We start from the raw sequence: 20,104 nt of genomic DNA, 5'->3' as shown, positions 1-20,104 counted from the left end.
TGTAAGAAGAAATAATTTAGAATGCTTTGAAAGAGAACACTGACTTTGAATGACATAATTTTGTTTTTTGTCTTGGGATCGTTGAAGAAAGGGAGATTCTACCTAATACTGAATCTAATTAACATGGGGTTGTAAAGCATTTGACTCAGTATAGACTTATACATATGAAACCCTCAGATATATAAAGCACCATAGTGCTGAGAAACAATTCTGTTGTCAGAATAAAAAAAGAAAGATCCCTCTGCCCTCCATTCCCCCTCCCTTCTTTCATTGGTCTTAAGGTGTCTTCAGTTCTGTTTGTTTCCTTTTTCCCCATTTTTGGCTTCCTGCCTGTTTCTTTCTCTCTCTTTCACTTTGGAGATGCTCTTATATTCCACTATGCCTTTTCATTTTAATATCACACCATCCCACTCTGCATTTCCATGATAATGAGTGGAGAGACAGAAATATCTCCCCATGTTTGACTCACATTGTGAAAATTATTCAGCGTTAAAATAAGGTTCCCTAGTGTGCTAATTCTTTCATTAATGTGTGAAAATTTATATTTTTACATAAAATGTGATACTTTTCTTTTAGCCACATACACACAATTTTTCATAAAGGGTAGATTTACATGGCTGCCAATAACAGTCAAATACGTGAATGCAAATTAGCCTGTTTATTTTTGGATTTCCATGGAGATTTAATGATGGGTTAAGGCGCAAGTGTTTTTTTTTATCACATACGCTGGAGACCTACCTGAAACCAAGCAGAGTAATGAAATGTGTGACATTCAGCGATGGAAATGTGGCATAAAAATTGTGATTGGCCCTTAGAATTTAAAAAGCATTAGCTCACTTCATCAGGGTAAATTTACCATGAACTCAGGAGTTAATTCAAATGATTTCGGGGGAATTGCATATCCCGATGGCTTTGTCTTGAGCACAGCGATTCTTTATAATTAGTAATTACAGGAGTGTCAGGACAATAAACTACCAGAATCTCCAAAAGTTGATTCTGTTCATCTGGACGTAGCATTTTGTGGGAGAAACGTTTCGTCACTCATCCAAGTGACTTCTTCAGTCTCAGCTGCCTGCAGGTTTCCCCAACCTTATAAACAGTACATTTGCATAATGTACGAACCCAGCCCACTGAAGGAACAATGGGCTGGGAGGTCAGTTCCTTAATCTTAATTATGCAAATTCTCATGACCATTGATCAACAACCACTGACCAAAACCCACTGATCAAAGCCCACTGATCAATGGCCATGAGTCCCATTCACAGACAGTTGGGGAATGGCTGCAATCACAGCATTGTAAGATGGCGAAAGATGTACCCTAAGGCCCCCTCCTCGATTCAGAGATGGTCTTTCCCATTTCACGTAAATGGCCTCCTTGACTCCGCACTCAAACCAGCGTTCCTCCCTGTCCAGGATGTGTACATCCTCATCATTGAAAGAGTGTCCACTGGCCTGTAGGTGTGAATAGACTGCAGAGTCCTGGCCTGACGAGGTAGCTCTTCTGTGTTGGGCCATCCGCTTCGCCAGAGGTTGTTTGGTTTCCCCGGTGTATAAATCCTGGCAATCCGGACAGCATACACTACGTTACTCTGTTTGTGTCGGGGGACCCGATCCTTGGGGTGGACCAATTTTTGGCGCAGCGTGTTTTGGGGTTTAAAAGCTACAGAGACCCGGTGTTTAGAAAAAATGCGTCTCAACTGCTCCGATACTCCTGACACATATGGAATCACTACAGGTTTTCGCTTGGGCAGCGGTTGTCCTTCTCTCCTGGATCAGCTTTCTTTAGGTGCCTTTCCAGCTTTGACAAAAGTCCAGCTGGGAAAACCACATTTACTCAGGGCCTTCTTGATGTGATGTCCTCCTGCCTCCCTGGCCACTGTGTCAGTGGGGATGGTGTTCGCTCTGTGTTATAGCGTCCTAATGACACCCAGTTTGTGCTCCAGTGGATGATGAGAGTCAAACCTTGAATACTGATCCGTATGCGTAGGTTTATGGTACACGTCAGCTTTTAGATGTCCCCCATTACTGATGGAAATCTCACAGTCTAAGAAGGCTAACCTGCCCCTTTTCATATCCTCCCTGGTGAATTTGATGTGTCGGTCCACCAAGTTAATGTGATCCGTGAATTGTGGTACGTACAGAGATTTCATTTTCACCCAGGGTTCATCCACATATGTGAACCAATGGCTTGGTGGTGTTCCAGGGTAAGATTGCAAGGACCTCCCAGCCCATTGTTCCTTCAGTGGGCTGGTTTCAGTCATTATGCAAATGTACTGTTTATAAGATTGGGGAAACCTGCAATCAGCTGAGACTGAAGAAGTCACTTGGATGAGTGACGAAACGTTTCTCCCACAAAACGCTACGTCCAGATGAACAGAATCAACTTTTGGAGATTTGCTTACCTGATTGATTGCGCATGCATCAAGACGTAAACAACCAGAACTTTTTCTGTAAAATGTACAGACCAAAGTGGGCTGTATGTGGCACATAATGTAAAATGAGCCTGACTTCTCTGCTTAAGAAAGTCAAATAATTCAAAGTGATTGCTTATTTAATCGGCACAACAGTTGTTAGCTATGCAAAAAAAATTTTTTTTAAATCAATCAGCCTTTTAGGATGTTAAACCTCTGCCATTAGAATAGAGGAGTGTTTGTTGCTGAATATGGGCAGATATTCCATCAGAAATGATAAATGTTTATTATGAATCATTCATTTCTATCAGTTTTACATTAGATAGAATCACATGTGCTTTTCTTAAAAAAGCAAGGACATTTCTGAGCAACTGAGTGACCAAACTGTCCTTCTTTTTCTACCCAAATACTTGGTGTACGAGGAAGAGGGTTACAAGATCTGTTTGTTAAGAAAGGTTCAGGGTAGTAAGTCAAAACACTTTCTGTGTCGAGGTATAAGTCTGAAGCATTGGTGCATTCTGCCACGTTGAGCTTACCAGTGAAATAAGCACAACAGTTTGTTTTGTGTAGTTGTTTTTGTCTTTGCAAGACAAACACAGCAGGATGCTCTTTTTGCAGAGCAGACTGTGATTACTCTGCTTAGTTCGACTAAGGACAACATGCAATTCCCATTGCACTGACAGAGAAAAAGCCATTTGATTACGTGCAACAAACAACAGAAGCGATGCTAACTGCCAGTCTGTCATGTTCCTGCTCACAATTGTGCAGTTATTGTGTGTCCCCACTGGGGCAAATTGCACGATGCCTCTGAATTTTTTTCCCCATCTGCTCTATCAAACCATGGGCACACTTGTTTGTGCTGTCTGAGGGACAGGCAGCCTTTGGTGTGTCGTGACTGAGTCTTTATTGTGTTGACCGATTGAACCTGGGAGTACATCAGTCCTGCTAATCGAGGAGACGTCAGGACAGCAACTCTGTAATGATAAAGCGATAAGATGAGGCCATCTGTTGGTCTGGGTTGCTGGACCAATGCAGAAAAAGCTTGAAGTCACCTATTCAATCACACAACGATTGTGATTACTTGGCAACTTTTTGACACTGGATGTCAAGAGAAAGAAAAACGATTTCATTGAGTGCATGGAACAAAAAGGAGCAGAATGGTAGACAGGACCAGATCTCTACCTTTTCGATTCTGCAAATCAACTTATTGCTGATATATACTTATCTGATTTTTCAATCAACTGCAATAGCTTTAAGAATTTCCTCCAGGGAACCATACATCATTAGTCTCTAAAACGGTGCTTAAACTAACCACTTGTATAAACTGAGTCCTGAAACTTATCTGCAGCAGATTATACTTTCAAAAGTTCAAAAGGAATGTTCTCCAGATGTCTCACATTGCACAAGTACAGAAACATGGCTGTTGAAATGAATTGCAGGCCAAGTGTGCATCAGTCATTGACGGTAGTTTGAAAGACATGCAGATTTGTGCAAATTTCAGGGACTGAGCCACAGAAAAAATAAGAATATTTTCTGACCTGACACACTGAACTAGAAAGTTAAGAATATTGTAAATCAAGGTCAGCTTTCTTTCAGAAAACCTACATTTCTATACAGTTATTGTATCTCCATTCCAGATTTTTCAAAGGCAAATATTTTAAAAGAAATAATGCTAAATAATTTATTCTTTAAAAACAAACCACCTGGCCTAATCCTTATGAGGATCTATTTTAAATCATGTTTCATGTTATATGTTTACGTTTACAAAGAAATTACATTTCCATTGAAACATAATTTCAGTTCAAAGTATAAAGTCAGGTGTTCCTGCTGCCTGGTCTTAGGTTTGTTTTTCATTATGTATCACTGATACATGCAAACAATAACTCATTCATGCAGAGGTGTTAGATCCCCTTGACTGCCTTTGGCCCTAGGCCTTGACACATGCAGGCCCTCAGGAAACTGGACATACATTTTAGGCCATGCTGTCATGTTTTGAACTGCATTCAATTCATTGAATCAGGGTCTACAAAAAACCTCCAGTCTTATTGAGGATTAGGTGAGTTCACTCCACCCAACCCACTGAAAACTCCTAGAGGACTTTGTGGAGTGGAAGACTGGCAGGTGCATTGGCTAAATTAAAGTGGATGAGTGTACCCCAGTCTCTTGTGGTGAAGAGACAGCTGAGCTTGAAACCAAAGCCATTCATTTGTTTTTACATTCCCTCCCTCAACTATGGTGACAAGCTCTGGATAGTGACTGAAAGAATAAGGTTGCAGTCTTGGTAGTGCAGGCGTCTTGATTCAAACCCAACTATGGCCTTTCTCCACAAAGAACATCAGCGTCTGTTTTGTCCTTTCTTCCTCCTCTCACCCCTAATCGGTCACGGGAGATAGCAGCCCCTCCCTGAGCCTGGTTCTGCGGAACTTTTTTAAAATGATTTTTTTCCTTCCCGCTTTCAGCAAGTGCTTGCTCAGAGGAGGTCATCTATGTGGAGAATAGCCTGTGGGTTCATTCCTGATTCAAACTTGACCATGGTTGTAGATAAAGTGCTTCAAATGCATTGAGTAAACAGCTGTATGGCTGTATTTTTTTACTGGTTGATCTATGATCCCACCCTCACCTATGGCCATACATGCATGTAGTGGATGTTCCTCTTCTTCTGTGGGAGCTTGTCTTGGAAAAGCTCCGTAGTTTAGGACAGGTTATAGTCCTCTTCCACATAACAAGTAGCAAGTTGAAGTGGTTGTGATTTGGATGCCTCATGCACACCTCCTAGATTAAGTCTTGTGGATATGTCCTACTGGTAGGAACTGTGACAGGACAAGGGGCAGAAAGATGGATGAATGAAGTGATTATTAACTGGCATAAAAATCAGAAGGCTACAGACACTTTGGTTATTCTTCTGTCATTTCAGCACACCAAGTTTCTGCATGTAGAACGTACTATACAAAACTGCAATGTGACAAGAGATTCATTAACCTTAATTTGATTCACATCTGTTTTCTTTTCTTTACTATTTAATGAGAGACATGATTGACTGCAAATACAAGTTGATTACCAAAACCTTTTTAGAATATTTTTTTTCTTCAAATCTTTGCTGCATACTGAGCTGTCATATTTTTCATAATACAAAACCGGCAACATTATTTTGAACAATAACTACCATTATGTCTCAGCAGTTGTGCAGTCATCTCTGGCATTTTAAAACTTCACAATATCAAAACAAACAAAAAAAAAAACCCAAGAGAAAAAGAGCTGTGTGTGCAGGTTCAACTTTACAATGTGTGAACGGATTAATTTATGTGTTTAATTCTCCCGTTGCCCCCGATGGCCACTCTGGCACTGGTGTCTCTCTATTTCATTTTGAACAGACCGAATTAATGTTTACTTAGAACACTGGAGGGCCACGCCACAAAAACATGAATGAAGTTTTGTATTTGTAATAAAATAGTAAAACAGAAACTACTATACATCCTGGGATGCTCTGAGGATGGCAGCTGAGGTATGGTTGTATGTTGTGCACAGCAGTTTAAATTTAAATATGTGTGTGGAACTACACACTCATATTGTTTTTGTACAGCATGTGCAGGATTGATGGAGATTCAACACGATATATAAAGGAAAACTGAGGCTGAAGGCGACAGAACATGACAAGAAACACAAGCAGCCAGATTCTCTCATCTGTTTGGAGCATTAAAAGATCTAAAAACTTATTAACTGGATAAGAACAAGTTGGTGTTTTTTTCAGCAGTATTAGTTTAAAAAATAGGAAGAAAACAAACAGGTAAAGCCTCTGCATATCAATTTAAATGATAATCTACATCTACATCCAATAATCTACATCCAAATAACACCTTTATTCTTTTCCTGTATTCTTTTTTCTATTTATTCTGTTCTATTTATTTTAAAATTTCAGCTGAAGAGGAGAAAACACAAACAAAATCTTTTTTTTTTTGCCCTGTCAGAATATATAACAAACCAAACCCTGCATGGTTTCCATAAACCAATTATTCATATTTACTCTTTTCAATTCAAAACTTTTGCAAAATTCAACAGGAAGCCTAAAACTTTTGAAAGATTTTTGGTTTGTCTTTTGATATATATATACACTGGTCACTTTGCTAGGCACGCCATATACCTGCTCATTAACATAAATTTCTAAGTAGCCAACCACATGGCAGAAGCCCAATGCATTTAGACTTCCTGCTGAAATTTGAGCATCAGAATGGGGAACAAAGCTAGTCTTAAATTTCAGAGACTTCCCACACAACCACTTTTCGGCTTTACAGAGAATAATTAAAAAAAAAGAAAGAAAGAAAGAAAATATCCAGTGAGCTCATTTCTCTGGTTGAAAATGTGTTTTTGATAAAAGAGGAGAATGGCTGGACTGGTTTGAAGTGAAAATGTTATGGTGTGGAGATAGGTGCTGGGTGGAACCCACACACACGTGCAGTCAGGGTGAGCTTGAATTGAAAAACTACTAAACTGCATAGCAACAGGGAAATGGGGAGGAGTTTTCTTTTACGGAGAGAAAGATGCCTGATTGGAGGAGACAGAAACTGGAGCAAACACTATCTATGGAAAGCCAAGTCTGAGGCTTCTCGCCAAATTTTTAACCAATCATATTCATGTGATATTTCTATGCTATTATTAAAACTTTATTCCCTGAGGAGTGGCACCCTTTCTCTGTCAGGACAGCTGGACAGAGAGAGGTCCGCAGTGCTGTAACTGGAACCTTCGACCATTTAATAAACTTCATTATAAATAAAATTCATCTTTGAGTTTGTTCATCCTCTCTCAGAAAACAAACGCGACAACAGTAACTCCGATAATCACTCATTAGAGCCAAAGTATGTAGAAGAGCATCTCTGAAAAAGAAGAAGAGCTTGAAGACTGAATAACTCCAATTTCTACCTATTTATCATATCTTGGTGGTATATGTCATTCCAAGCTCTGCAGTGTGGAAGATGTTGATTTTTTTCAGTCCAGCAACACACGCAGTTCTCAAAGTTGGACATTAAATGACTGGAAAAAACATTAGCTCGTCTGATGAGTCTCAATTTCTTCTGCGACATCTGCAAGGCAGGGTCAGACCCAGGACTAGCAAAGTGGACCTAATAGTGTCCAGTGAGTGTAAGCTTTGACATCGTTTTCTTATCCATTGTGAAACTGATGAGTTTCTTGACATTTTTATGATTCTTAACTGGTGTAAATCAATGGCGACAGCAGCCAGCACCAAAATGTTTCTTTTCCTTTATTTTGCCATGTGCTGCATAAACTGTGTATACAATATCTGAAGTGTATCACTGATGAATCTTTTCCGTCTCTTTCTGTTTTTCTCCAACAGTCTGAAGAATCAGATATGTGTCCAGTGAGCGTGGGATGCCGATTAAAAACAACAAAAAAAAAAAAACTACTACTGGATTGATGTCAGACAAGCTGTGTTCAGCTTGCCCTGCTTTTTCTGCCTCCGCCATGCTTTTCGCTCCTCTCAAAACTATTTCAATTTCTCTCCTCATCTCTCCATTTCCATCTCTCTCTGGCTTTTTACTCTGTCTGTTTTGGATTTTTTTTTTCTAACACTAGAACTGCATCAGCTCCCTCACCTTTCAATATAAAGTGCAGTTCCTGCACATTGTTAGCCACTCCCAAACCATAAACCTTCACACTGCGGCTGTATTCTCTGCTTGCTTTTTTTTTTTTTCCTTTTTCTTGTTTTTAATTATTTGTTTTTTCAGTCCACTGACCATCTGAGAATATTAAAGTGGATCTGATACGCAGCAGCCTTTCTAACATGCATGGACTGAATTTAGCTTTATTTTTCACATGTTAAGTACTGTAAGTGGAATTAAGAATATAAGGGTTTGTTTGCGTTTGCTCAGTTTTAATGTAACACATGCATAGTGTCTAACATTGTTAAATCATTGCCCTAAATTATGTAAGGTAACAGTGTAATTTAGTGCATACATTCTGGACCTAAATCCCCTTGTAGCTTTTAAGGGGTTAATGGCAATAATGACACTAGTAGAAGTCTAACAATAAGTTGCATTGGTATTGTCTTCTATTGGCCATACTGAAGACTAAATTGCTCTTTTTTCTTGGGTTTTGGTTGTGCTGTAAGAAGACCACCAGAACTGGTGAGATTTGTCTGCATCTACACAGGATTACAAGTTTCAAATAGAAGCTTTCAACACTTTTAATTTGCCAGTACTGGGACCATGGTAAGAACTTTGCTTTCACCATGTTAATTGCTGTGATCTGGGAACAACTAACATCACTGTAAAGCAATCAAGTGGGGTAAGAAACTGTCAAACAATCAGACAAGTCAGAAAAAGTTAGCCAAACTTTGCTAAAGGAGAAACAAAGAAGGATTTCCCAAACTCTATCCATGTACCCCAGCATCATCCCAAGCAAAGCAGCACAGATATTTTTCTCCTCGGGTCCTCCAGGATACTTAGCTCATCTGCCCCAAGTTCTCCACCCAGTTAGCTTCGTTTCAGCATGAAAGGATTTGCGTTGCAAGCTCTTGAGGTGGGAGTATTCTTCTGCAGACATAAAAAGAAAAGAGCGCTATTACCAGTTGATTCCATTGGTACCAAATCATTTGCATAAACTAGACTTAGAAACAGGAACCGTCTAACTAAAAGAACTCTTTGATGTCTGGAGCACCCTTGTCCTACAGCTTTGCATCATGGGAAGTGAAGGGCTGCCTCAAAGAATTTCTAGAACATTCCAAAAGACTGAAAGTCACACATACACTCAATCTTTTCCATGTATAAGGCCATCCAGACATTATTACCACACTGGTTGTGCCATTGTAATCCGACATCTTCAGCTAACTCTGGGCTTCAAGTTGAGCTACTCTAACTGTCTGGTTGTTTGGGTTTCATGTTTCTTGCCCCTGTAGAAATTTGTCTTTGTTTTAAAGCAGTCCCAGATGACTTCAATAATAAAAAGTTATCTGTTATCATCATTGACAGAAACGACGTCAAAATCAAACAAAAAATTACATTAAAGTTGTTTTTAAGGTGTGAAAAAAGTTCTGGGATTGGGCCTGATATATATAATACACATGCATATGTTTGCGTGCGTTAAAACCTTACCTGATTTCAATTTGGATCAGTTCAAGATCATCGTTTTAGGTTCAGACAGCTTCCAGCGCAGCTATTTTTAGATCCCTCTCTGGAAGTTCTGTTCTGACCATTTACATTTACAAACTTTCACAATGGACCACCTTCAAATTATGTTTGGAAGTGACATAAATTTCAAAGCCTAATGGTAGGTGATGATCGAGACCAGAAGCATGGTTGTTGTTACTCATTCACTGGATTTTGCACCATGACAAAGTGAGACTGTCAACACCATGCTCCTGTGGGATCTGAGGGAGAACACTGACAGAAAATTACCTGTCTTGTGCCACCATACTGTAATTATCTGTCATGTTTGGCCACACAAACACACTGCGCTGGGAGAGCCAGTGGAAATTACAGAGGCACAAGTAGTGGTAGACAAAATGCGACTTCCACAGACTGATCTGAAAAGCTGATCTTGAATTTTTCAGGTATGGTTTAAATTGGGAAAAGTTTTTAATTTTTCTAGGCCTCGTCCAGGAAGTTGTTGATCACACCTGTTACAAAGAACAGCTAGGTTTCTCTTGGTTATAAAAAGATGTCACCAGACATGATCTCTACCGCACGTTGAAAAGAGAGACTTTGTTTTGTTTTAAATTGCTGTCCAATGCAGCATATACAGTCTATTATATATAGTCAGTGTTTCAAAAAATATATATTTCCTTTCATTTCAGTATGGTCTTCATCTCAGGGAGGTGTAACTGGATGCTTTTGTGAAATTTAACAATGCTGTTGAGAGCTGAACATTCAAATGTACTGAATCCATTCCACCATAGAGACTTGTAGAATGTGTTGGTAGATGAGGTAGAAAGGACTGAAGTATAACTGTAATGGTTTCACAGTATTTGATATTGATGTGAAGTGTTTTAAAGGGTAATTCAGCTTTACATATATAGACAGTATATATATTATTCAAAGCTTATGTAGCATTCTTCTTTCTTACATGTCATGTCAAGAAATTAAAGATGTTGACTTAAAAGCCAGTATTGTATAAATGAGCACTATGAGGAAAACTATAGATGAGTAATATATCACTGTTGTGGACCAGATTAAGTTGTAATTGCTATCTGTTTACAATGTAAGAGATTTTATCTACTATCGTTTTCAGTGCTGTGTCAACTGCAGACCTGTGTTTGATTAACATGTAGCTTTGACTGTGTCGTTAAAGCGTTTAATTTTTCAGCCCTCTAAGGTTATTGACAGCTGAAATCACTTAAATATGGAGCTGGAGATTTGTACTGTGGAGGAAAAGAAAAAGATTATCATCTCGATTTGAAAAGTGGAAGAATTGTCGCTGGCTGATGTCAGAGCCGCCAGCTGATGTGTGAGATGCCACCGCCAACGACATTATGAATAATTTCTAGAAATGTGTTTTTTAAATATTGCAAATAAGACATGCACGTATGATTTGTTATTGCAACGAGGGAAAAAAATGAATTGCATTGCTCAGCCTGAGTAATAACGTCTCTGTCCAGGCGTTGCTTTGAATCAGTCATTTCTCCTTCATCACAGGATGTCCTTTGCTCATACACCCCCTAGTCCTGTTGTGCTCTGGGTTATGTGCTTTATTGTGTCTGAGAAACGAATAAAAGACACTTGCAATGATTTCTTCTGTAAGTTGTTTTCTGTTTATTTTATTGTGTTGCTTTTTCATCTTATTTTTAATAATTATAAAAAATCCTATCAGAACACATTAAACTTTTAAGGTAGTGAGTCAGTAGTGTAGAACCACAGTTACCAGTGACAACTTGAAGTAATCGTATTCTGTGGGACTATTAGTCTTTCACATTGTTGAGGAGGACTTATGGCGCACTTTTATTTTGGTCATTTCATTTCATTGATATTTGTCGGCATTTTTTGTGCACAGCTCTCTTAAAACTAGACTATGTAAAATCACATCACTCTGTAGAGTGCAGATTGGTGTTAAGGAATTCTGTTATTTTTTACTCCTAGTTCAAGTGCATAATCCTAGCTGTGGTGGCCACTGTAGGACTTTTCTCCATAACAGCTGGTTTGTTTCTACTACTTTTTGCGAATAAAAAGATGGTCACATCTTTTGCTTTCACTTTTTAGCTTCTTGGATGATAAAACATATTTAGCTCAATGTAACGTGAATGCCTATGAGTTCTTTTCTTCTCTGCCTTTGATGTACTATGTGTACGACTAGACTATAACCACATATATACAATGTGATTAGGTGGAGTGTCCATCTCTGCACCACGGTGGGTTTAACAAACGGTGCTCGCGCTTATGAGTTTTTCAGTGGATTAATTCCAATAAAAATGCATAAGGTCGTTAGAAGACATGATTACACACTAATAAATGTATGTTTCCGAGTACAATATTTTATTTTATACTAAATAAAATTACTTACTCTATGATTTTGCAGTTTCTCTGAGCATTTCACCTAACTTTGGGGTGAATTTGATAGGATATCCACTCCTGGCAGGATTGCTTTCTAATCCTTAACACACACCTGAACCTCAGACAAACAAACTGACAAAATGTATGTTTTTATCAATTATTGTATTATTATTACTATTAAAAGATTAGTAGTAGTAGTAGTAATAGTATTGTTGCGTCAAACATCAATTAATCAAGTGCATTTGATTAACATGACCTGGTTGTTTCTTATCCTCGCAATTTTGACATATGGTAAAGTATATTTAGGTGTTCACAGAAATGCATAGAACCCTTTGTTTTTCACATGACTGTATAATCTCTTTGACTGACAAGCTATCATAATCACAATGTTTTTATCCCAATAAAGAACTAGAGTGTCATAATAAAGAGAATTATAATTTTCCTTTATGATTCAAAATGCCTATAGACCCACCTCGGTTGACCAGAAATACCCTTTATGTTACTAAATACCTAAATAGGATATACAGTGGGGCAAAAAAGTATTTAGTCAGCCACCGGTTGTGCAAGTTCCCCCACTTAAAATGATGACAGAGGTCAGTAATTTGCACCAGAGGTACACTTCAACTGTGAGAGACAGAATGTGAAAAAAAAATCCATGAATTCACATGGTAGGATTTGTAAAGAATTTATTCGTAAATTAGGGTGGAAAATAAGTATTTGGTCACCTCAAACAAGGAAAATCTCTGGCTCTCACAGACCTGTAACGTCTCCTGTAAGAAGCTTTTCTGTCCCCCACTCGTTACCTGTATGAATGGCACCTGTTTGAACTCATCATCTGTATAAAAGACACCTGTCCACAGCCTCAAACAGTCAGACTCCAAACTCCGCCATGGCCAAGACCAAAGAGCTTTCGAAGGACACCAGGAAAAGTATTGTAGACCTGCACCAGACTGGGAAGAGTGAATCTACAATAGGCAAGCAGCTTGGTGTGAAAAAATCAACTGTGGAGCAATCATCAGAAAATGGAAGACATACAAGACCACTGATAATCTCCCTCGATCTGGGGCTCCACGCAAGATCTCATCCCGTGGGGTCAAAATGATCATGAGAACGGTGAGCAAAGATCCCAGAACCACACGGGGGGACCTGGTGAATGACCTGCAGAGAGCTGGGACCAAAGTAACAAAGGTCACCATCAGTAACACACTACAACGGCAGGGAATCAAATCCCGCAGTGCCAGACGTGTTCCGCTGCTGAAGCCAGTGCATGTCCAGGCCCGTCTGAAGTTTGCCAGAGAGCACATGGATGATACAGCAGAGGATTGGGAGAATGTCATGTGGTCAGATGAAACCAAAGTAGAACTTTTTGGTATAAACTCAACTCGTCGTGTTTGGAGGAAGAAGAATACTGAGTTGCATCCCAAGAACACCATACCTACTGTGAAGCATGGGGGTGGAAACATCATGCTATGGGGCTGTTTTTCTGCCAAGGGGACAGGACGACTGATCCGTGTTAAGGACAGATTGAATGGGGCCATGTATCGTGAGATTTTGAGCCAAAACCTCCTTCCATCAGTGAGAACTTTGAAGATGAAACGAGGCTGGGTCTTCCAACATGACAATGATCCAAAACACACCGCCCGGGCAACAAAGGAGTGGCTCCGTAAGAAGCATTTGAAAGTCCTGGAGTGGCCTAGCCAGTCTCCAGACCTCAACCCCATAGAAAATCTGTGGCGGGAGTTGAAAGTCCGTGTTGCTCGGCGACAGCCCCAAAACATCACTGCTCTCGAGAAGATCTGCATGGAGGAATGGGCCGAAATACCAGCTACTGTGTGTGCAAACCTGGTAAAGACCTATAGTAAACGTTTGACCTCTGTTATTGCCAACAAAGGTTATGTTACAAAGTATTGAGTTGTATTTTTGTTATTGACCAAATACTTATTTTCCACCCTGATTTACGAATAAATTCTTTACAAATCCTACCATGTGGATTCATGGATTTTTTTTTCACATTCTGTCTCTCACAGTTGAAGTGTACCTCTGGTGCAAATTACTGACCTCTGTCATCATTTTAGGTGGAGGAACTTGCACAATCGGTGGCTGACTAAATACTTTTTTGCCCCACTGTACTTTTAGTAAAAAATGCAACTATTGGTAGGGCACCTGATTGTAATTAGATTGTAATCTAAATTAGATCCTGCATTAAAAGTCTGTACTATATAGATCCATGGTTACATCAATAGGCAAACATTCAGAATGTTTTTTTATGATTTTTGAAAAAATATGTACACAAAGATAAAGACATTCTCATGACGTCATGACGACGAATTTAACGTCCTAGGACCTGGCGTCCACATATGTGGACATCACATTTTGGGTTATTTAGACTAAAATATTAAATTTTGCTCTACATGGGCCTGATATCCACTTACGAGGACAATATACTGCTACTGTTCTATTAAAATTTTAAACGAATATCCTCATATGTCGCTCTTATTTTTCTTAAAAAAAAATAAGGTAAAAAAAAATCTGGTAATTCTTTGATGTTTGTGCATATTGTAAAAACAAAGAGAAATGGAAAATGCATGGCGTGAAAGAGTTCGGGTCTTAGGAGGTTAAAGCAACTTCCTGATGATACACTGAAGACATGCTGGAGCAGAGATAGTGTGTTTGTCTACAGTAGGTGGTATGTACAGCAGCCTTTTTGATAAGGTGTCTAGGCAGATATTACTAGCTAACAAGACTACTACTTATCTAAATTAATGCAGAAACAGATCTAACTTTAAATTTAAAATGTTATGTCTAAAAATATTGAGTGAAACCTCCCTAAATGTTAGTTAGGTTTGCCAAAAAGTTGAGTTTTAAAGGGATTTTCTTTCCTTCACAGATGGTATCTTTGCTACATACTGTATGCGCAAATGTTGTCTGGTCCTTATAACAGCAGATGGGCAGAAGAACTGCCATCTGTGGTGTTATGGAATTTCCACTCACGATTGTTTAAGTGGCAAATATATGCGTTATACAGTGGGTAAAGTAAGCACTGAACACATCACCAATTTTCTAAGTAAATATATTTCTAAAGGTGCCACTGACACAAAATTATCACCAGACGTTGGTAACACCCCATCCAATCTACACATGCAAAGAAAACAAACCATGGACATCCATAAATTTAGTTATGTGTAATAATGAGAAATAACACAGTGAAAAAATATTGAACACATGAAGAAAGGGGGTTGCAAAAAGGCATGGAAAGTCATGACATCATCTGAAATATATAAGTAATTAGATATTATACCAATATTACTAATAATATTAGATTGCTTTCTAATATAAGTAATTAGAAAGCAATCCTCCCACTTAGTTTATCAGCTGGTTCAATCCCAACTGATGGCCTATAAAAATGATTTCATATTACCAAGGTGTCACACAAGAAACATCTCATGATGGGTAAAACCAGTGAGCTCTCTCAAGACCCAAAAATAAAGAAGAAAATAAAGAAAATAAAACACACAAAAAAACATGATGAACATTTTCCTTCATGGTGCAAAGAAACAACTGCTGAGAGAAGATCTGGGATCCGGAAATAATAAATGGACATTACTGTTGTTGACAATTTATCAAGAATTTAAGGCAATATTTAACCACTGTGGCTAGCATACTGTAGCATTCAAATGGGTGTGAGTATGGGTGTTAGCATTAAACCATCATGAAGCCATGCACCTTTGGTGCAAATGAAAGTATCAATGGTTCAGCACAGTCTCAAGAGTGGGGAGGAAATACCAGCAAATGGACAAATATACAAGTACAGCTGAACAGGATTGTACAAGGACATCATCCAATCAGCAGGACCAGTTTATGCTCCTTTGTACGAGGAGGAACTGTGGAAGCACTGCCGAGTCCTACGGTATGACCTTTAGTGAGCTACTCATGTGCATGCTTCTAATCAAATTGTCAGAGACTCCATGAGGGTGGCATGAGGCTCTGCAATCCTTTAGGCCCTGGCCTTGCGCTTACAGCCAAGCACTAAGCAGATCAACTGTCATTCACCAAAGATATGCCTCCCCAGACCATCACAAACCCACTGCTACCACTGGAAGGAAGGAAATCCAAAAAAGTCAATCCAATCACAATCACAAATGAAAGGCTTTGATTAATTTCATATGCGTGATTCATATCCAGTACATACAGATAAAGAAGATTATCAGAAAGGATGGTTCTCTTTGAATCGTCTACATGTATCCTTCATTCTCTACTTTGGAGCTCCTTACATTACATTTTTTTCCTACTGAAATTTTTCGGCAGTGTGGGTTGGTGTGTACTGACCCATGATGATAGATTATTCTAATTAAGCTATGCAGACAACAGCGGCCCATCAAGAGACAAGACTCATTAATTCACTGCTTTAAAATTTGAATCATAGAATGTAAATGGGAAAAGGTCCCAAATTAGTTTCTGCATGAGGAGGCGTGCCGGGAAGGAAGCCACAGTGTTACCAAAGCATCGTTGCTGACCTCTAACAGTCATTTAAATTATCTTACCACATACATTCATCAATTTGTCAGTATCACTTTTTTATGCCAAGCCATCAATCATTATGCAAAAACATCATAAGACTGCAGGAGTTAGTTGATGACAATCCTTTTTTTCAACAGTTTTACTAAAGCTTTATGAGATTATTTAAATAGCTGAAGCAAGCATTGTCATTTGGATGCTCTTTAACTGGATTCCACACCCTAGCACTATGATACCCAAAGTCACAGCTTATGTGTAGGTATTCTTTTGATTGCTTGAATTGTGATTTTCACTCCTGTACCTGAACATGATGAGAGCAATAAAAAAAAAGAGTTGGGGAGGATTGTGCAGTTCTTGCCTTGTTTTTAAAGGAAAAGGAGGATTTTTGAGGACTGTGGATGAGTATGAGATCTGTATTCCTTTTCCCAGAGCTCACCCTCACATGTGTGCCAATTTAAGCTAGGAGACAGAATAAACAGAAGAGAAAGAACTGAGAAAAGAAGCCATATACATCTGGGACAGAACCAAACCAATCCAGTGCAAATCCCTAATGCTATCTGTAGCGATGCATACAAAATATGTGAAATTGCTCTTTTCCTGTAGTGAAGGAATTAGCAAGTGAATTAAGGAGCTTTGCTGAAGAACTATGTGCAAATGACAAAGTGAGTTTAAATTCCAGGAGAAAATAACCAGATTCTTTATATTCCATATACATAGCATCTTCAGTAACTCCAAAGGCATGAATAATGTGTTTAAACACTATTTATGTAATATAGATTGTTTCATAAGGAAGATTTATAGTAGAGTAGCAGAGTGACCCAAGAATAAGGTGAGCCTTTATTGTGGCTCATGAAAAAATTCCCAGTGGAATATTGAAGTTTAACCAAACTGGAATTCAATCATACAGTACAAGGAAAAATCACACAGTAAAAAACAGAGGGGAGCATTCGAGACAGAGGACAAACACTGGTCTAGAAAACTTCCAGTTGTTGCTGAAAATTGTCTGCTACGCCTCACTTCCACTTATTACAGTCATTTAACTGCACCTCACAACTTTTTAGTGCTGTTAGAATTACCTCACAAACAGTAGGCTATGTCTTCCTATGCAGGTAATTGTACTAACAGCCTCTCCAACAAGTATGGACTCCAGTTTTTGGTGAGTGAAATTCTACTATTTTATCATTCTGTTAGCTAACATACTGTACTCCATAACCCTGAATTGGATAAGGAGAAGAAAATGGATGCACGAGTTAGCTAACACAAGTTAGCAAGAATTCTGCTAACCTGTAATGCTAACCTTAGCTATTAGCTAGTGACCAAATCTCTGGCTTTAAAGCTTCAAAATATGGAGGGTTATGCTACAGCCTTATCTGCAGTTTGTTGTCGTTTTCCCATTTCTATTCTCAGTCCACACATTTACACTACTAAAACTCATTGACAACAGAATAGCTCAATATGATGAGTCGCAAGCCACCTTTTTTTTTAGATCAACATGCACTGTCTTTGCTAAAATGAAAGCAGTCCAAAAATAGCTTTTAAACCTTCCCCCAGGAATTTTGTCTTTCTATTATAAGTTAGCACCTTCACTGAAAACATGCACGTTTCTTACTTTCCTGTAAGTGTATGTGTACTGACCCCTACCTTAACCATCTATTGTAAAGAATATTTAGCACTTATTGCATCAAACCACTTTCCTCTTTGGAGGAAATTAAATTCCCTCTCTGCATACAAAGTGGATGGAAGTTATCAAAGAAAGTAATGAACATGAATCAATTTTTAATGGTACATTAATAAAAAATTTTTTGCCTCATAATTTCCTGAGGCAGGAACACGGGCTCTTTAACTTTCCCTGAAGCCTTCTGCAAATCTGCTCTCGTTACTGAAGTAAATTTTACACGTGATATACAGGGATGAGGAAGAAGGGGAGATGGCACATACAGACAAATACAGGGAGTGCAGAATTATTAGGCAAATGAGTATTTTGTCCACATCATCCTCTTCATGCATGTTGTCTTACTCCAAGCTGTATAGGCTCGAAAGCCTACTACCAATTAAGCATATTAGGTGATGTGCATCCCTGTAATGAGAAGGGGTGTGGTCTAATGACATCAACACCCTATATCAGGTGTGCATAATTATTAGGCAACTTCCTTTCCTTTGGCAAAATGGGTCAAAAGAAGGACTTGACAGGCTCAGAAAAGTCAAAAATAGTGAGATATCTTGCAGAGGGATGCAGCAGTCTCAAAATTGCAAAGCTTCTGAAGCGTGATCATTGAACAATCAAGCGTTTCATTCAAAATAGTCAACAGGGTCGCAAGAAGCGTGTGGAAAAACCAAGGCGCAAAATAACTGCCCATGAACTGAGAAAAGTCAAGCATGCAGCTGCCAAGATGCCACTTGCCACCAGTTTGGCCATATTTCAAAGCTGCAACATCACTGGAGTGCCCAAAAGCACAAGGTGTGCAATACTCAGAGACATGGCCAAGGTAAGAAAGGCTGAAAGAAGACCACCACTGAACAAGACACACAAGCTGAAACGTCAAGACTGGGCCAAGAAATATCTCAAGACTGATTCTTCTAAGGTTTTATGGACTGATGAAATGAGAGTGAGTCTTGATGGGCCAGATGGATGGGCCCGTGGCTGGATTGGTAAAGGGCAGAGAGCTCCAGTCCGACTCAGACGCCAGAAAGGTGGAGGTGGAGTACTGGTTTGGGCTGGTATCATCAAAGATGAGCTTGTGGGGCCTTTTCGGGTTGAGGATGGAGTCAAGCTCAACTCCCAGTCCTACTGCCAGTTTCTGGAAGACACCTTCTTCAAGCAGTGGTACAGGAAGAAGTCTGCATCCTTCAAGAAAAACATGATTTTCATGCAGGACAATGCTCCATCACATGCGTCCAAGTACTCCACAGCGTGGCTGGCAAGAAAGGGTATAAAAGAAGAAAAACTAATGACATGGCCTCCTTGTTCACCTGATCTGAACCCCGTTGAGAACCTGTGGTCCATCATCAAATGTGAGATTTACAAGGAGGGAAAACAGTACACCTCTCTGAACAGTGTCTGGGAGGCTGTGGTTGCTGCTGCACGCAATGTTGATGGTGAACAGATCAAAACACTGACAGAATCCATGGATGGCAGGCTTTTGAGTGTCCTTGCAAAGAAAGGTGGCTATATTGGTCGCTGATTTGTTTTTGTTTTGTTTTTGAATGTCAGAAATGTATATTTGTGAATGTGGAGATGTTATATTGGTTTCACTGGTAAAAATAAATAATTGAAATGGGTATATATTTGTTTTTTGTTAAGTTGCCTAATAATTATGCACAGTAATAGTCACCTGCACACACAGATATCCCCCTAAAATAGCTAAAACTAAAAACAAACTAAAAACTACTTCCAAAAACATTCAGCTTTGATATTAATGAGTTTTTTGGGTTCATTGAGAACATGGTTGTTGTTCAATAATAAAATTATTCCTCAAAAATACAACTTGCCTAATAATTCTGCACTCCCTGTATTACAAGACTATAAATTCTTACATGAGTTCAGAAATGTGCATGAACCTATCCGGTCTTTAAGTGATGACATGATGAATCCTGCTTCTGCGTCCAAACTACCCCGTGTTTAATAAGGCTTTTGTGTTTTTAACATGTTTTAATGCTTTGTATCTTGTTCTATTTAATCTCATC

General features: G+C 39.0%; 1 protein-coding gene across 1 annotated transcript in view; it reads left to right on the top strand.

Annotated features, from left to right (window-relative positions):
* The window catches only part of LOC146620843 (zinc finger matrin-type protein 4-like), a 149,391-nt gene extending 139,358 nt beyond the window's left edge, over nucleotides 1-10,033 (top strand). The window contains exon 7 of the mRNA XM_085367094.1: nucleotides 7,759-10,033. Within this exon, the coding sequence (XP_085223220.1) occupies nucleotides 7,759-7,786 (28 nt within the window). The 3' untranslated portion in view covers nucleotides 7,787-10,033. The remainder of the gene's footprint in view (nucleotides 1-7,758) is intronic.
* Nucleotides 10,034-20,104: the final 10,071 nt, after the last annotated feature.

This window comes from Diplotaxodon limnothrissa, linkage group LG12 (assembly GCF_057381915.1).
Source record: "Diplotaxodon limnothrissa isolate DT_005_m linkage group LG12, D_limnothrissa_male_GT1.1, whole genome shotgun sequence".
Taxonomy (NCBI): domain Eukaryota; kingdom Metazoa; phylum Chordata; class Actinopteri; order Cichliformes; family Cichlidae; genus Diplotaxodon; species Diplotaxodon limnothrissa.
The sequence above is the reverse complement of the archived record's forward strand: the minus strand, read 5'-3'. Positions and strand labels throughout refer to the sequence as shown.